Source organism: Enhydra lutris, unplaced genomic scaffold (genome assembly GCF_002288905.1).
Source record: "Enhydra lutris kenyoni isolate GAN:26980312 unplaced genomic scaffold, ASM228890v2 scaffoldscaffold12, whole genome shotgun sequence".
NCBI classification, from domain to species: Eukaryota; Metazoa; Chordata; class Mammalia; order Carnivora; family Mustelidae; genus Enhydra; species Enhydra lutris.
In genome coordinates, this window is record NW_019154096.1 from 47,974,270 (window position 1) to 47,974,684 (window position 415).

Here is a 415-nt window from a genome sequence, read left to right on the forward strand (position 1 = left end):
TTCCTCTAAAATCATAAATTCTCAACTGGTCATTAATCTGAAAATCCAGAATATTTTGCAGTTTTTGTGATTAAGTGATTTACGTCACTGGCTCTCAACTGGAACCACCTAGAATGTTAAAAAAAAAAACAAACAAACCCAAAAATCGAAAACATTACCAGTACCTGGGCTCTGCCCCAGACCTGTTAGACCAGAATCTCAGGGCAGTAGTAGTAGAAGCAAAAGAAAAACACGTATTTTTATCTTTATCAGTAGGCCAAAGTCCTTTCAAAAGAGAGATTGAAGCAATCCATCTGATTGATTAGTTTATGGGTCAGAGGGACAGGTTGAATTAGCAGGGAGTATTATAAAAGCTTTAGATGTCAAGCTCACTGTTGTCCAAAAAGAGAGTGCTTCCATGGATCTAGTTGTGGTT

At 37.3% G+C, this 415-nt stretch overlaps 1 protein-coding gene across 2 annotated transcripts in view; it reads left to right on the forward strand.

Moving 5' to 3' along the window:
* Positions 1-314: 314 nt before the first annotated feature.
* The window catches only part of LOC111144935 (cytochrome P450 2C41-like), a 26,530-nt gene continuing 26,429 nt past the window's right edge, over positions 315-415 (forward strand). The window contains exon 1 of one of the 2 annotated variants that reach the window (XM_022499543.1): positions 315-415. This exon is cut by the window's right edge and continues 150 nt beyond it. In XM_022499543.1, the coding sequence (XP_022355251.1) occupies positions 398-415 (18 nt within the window). In that variant the 5' untranslated portion in view covers positions 315-397. The other variant, XM_022499544.1, reaches the window with a different exon arrangement.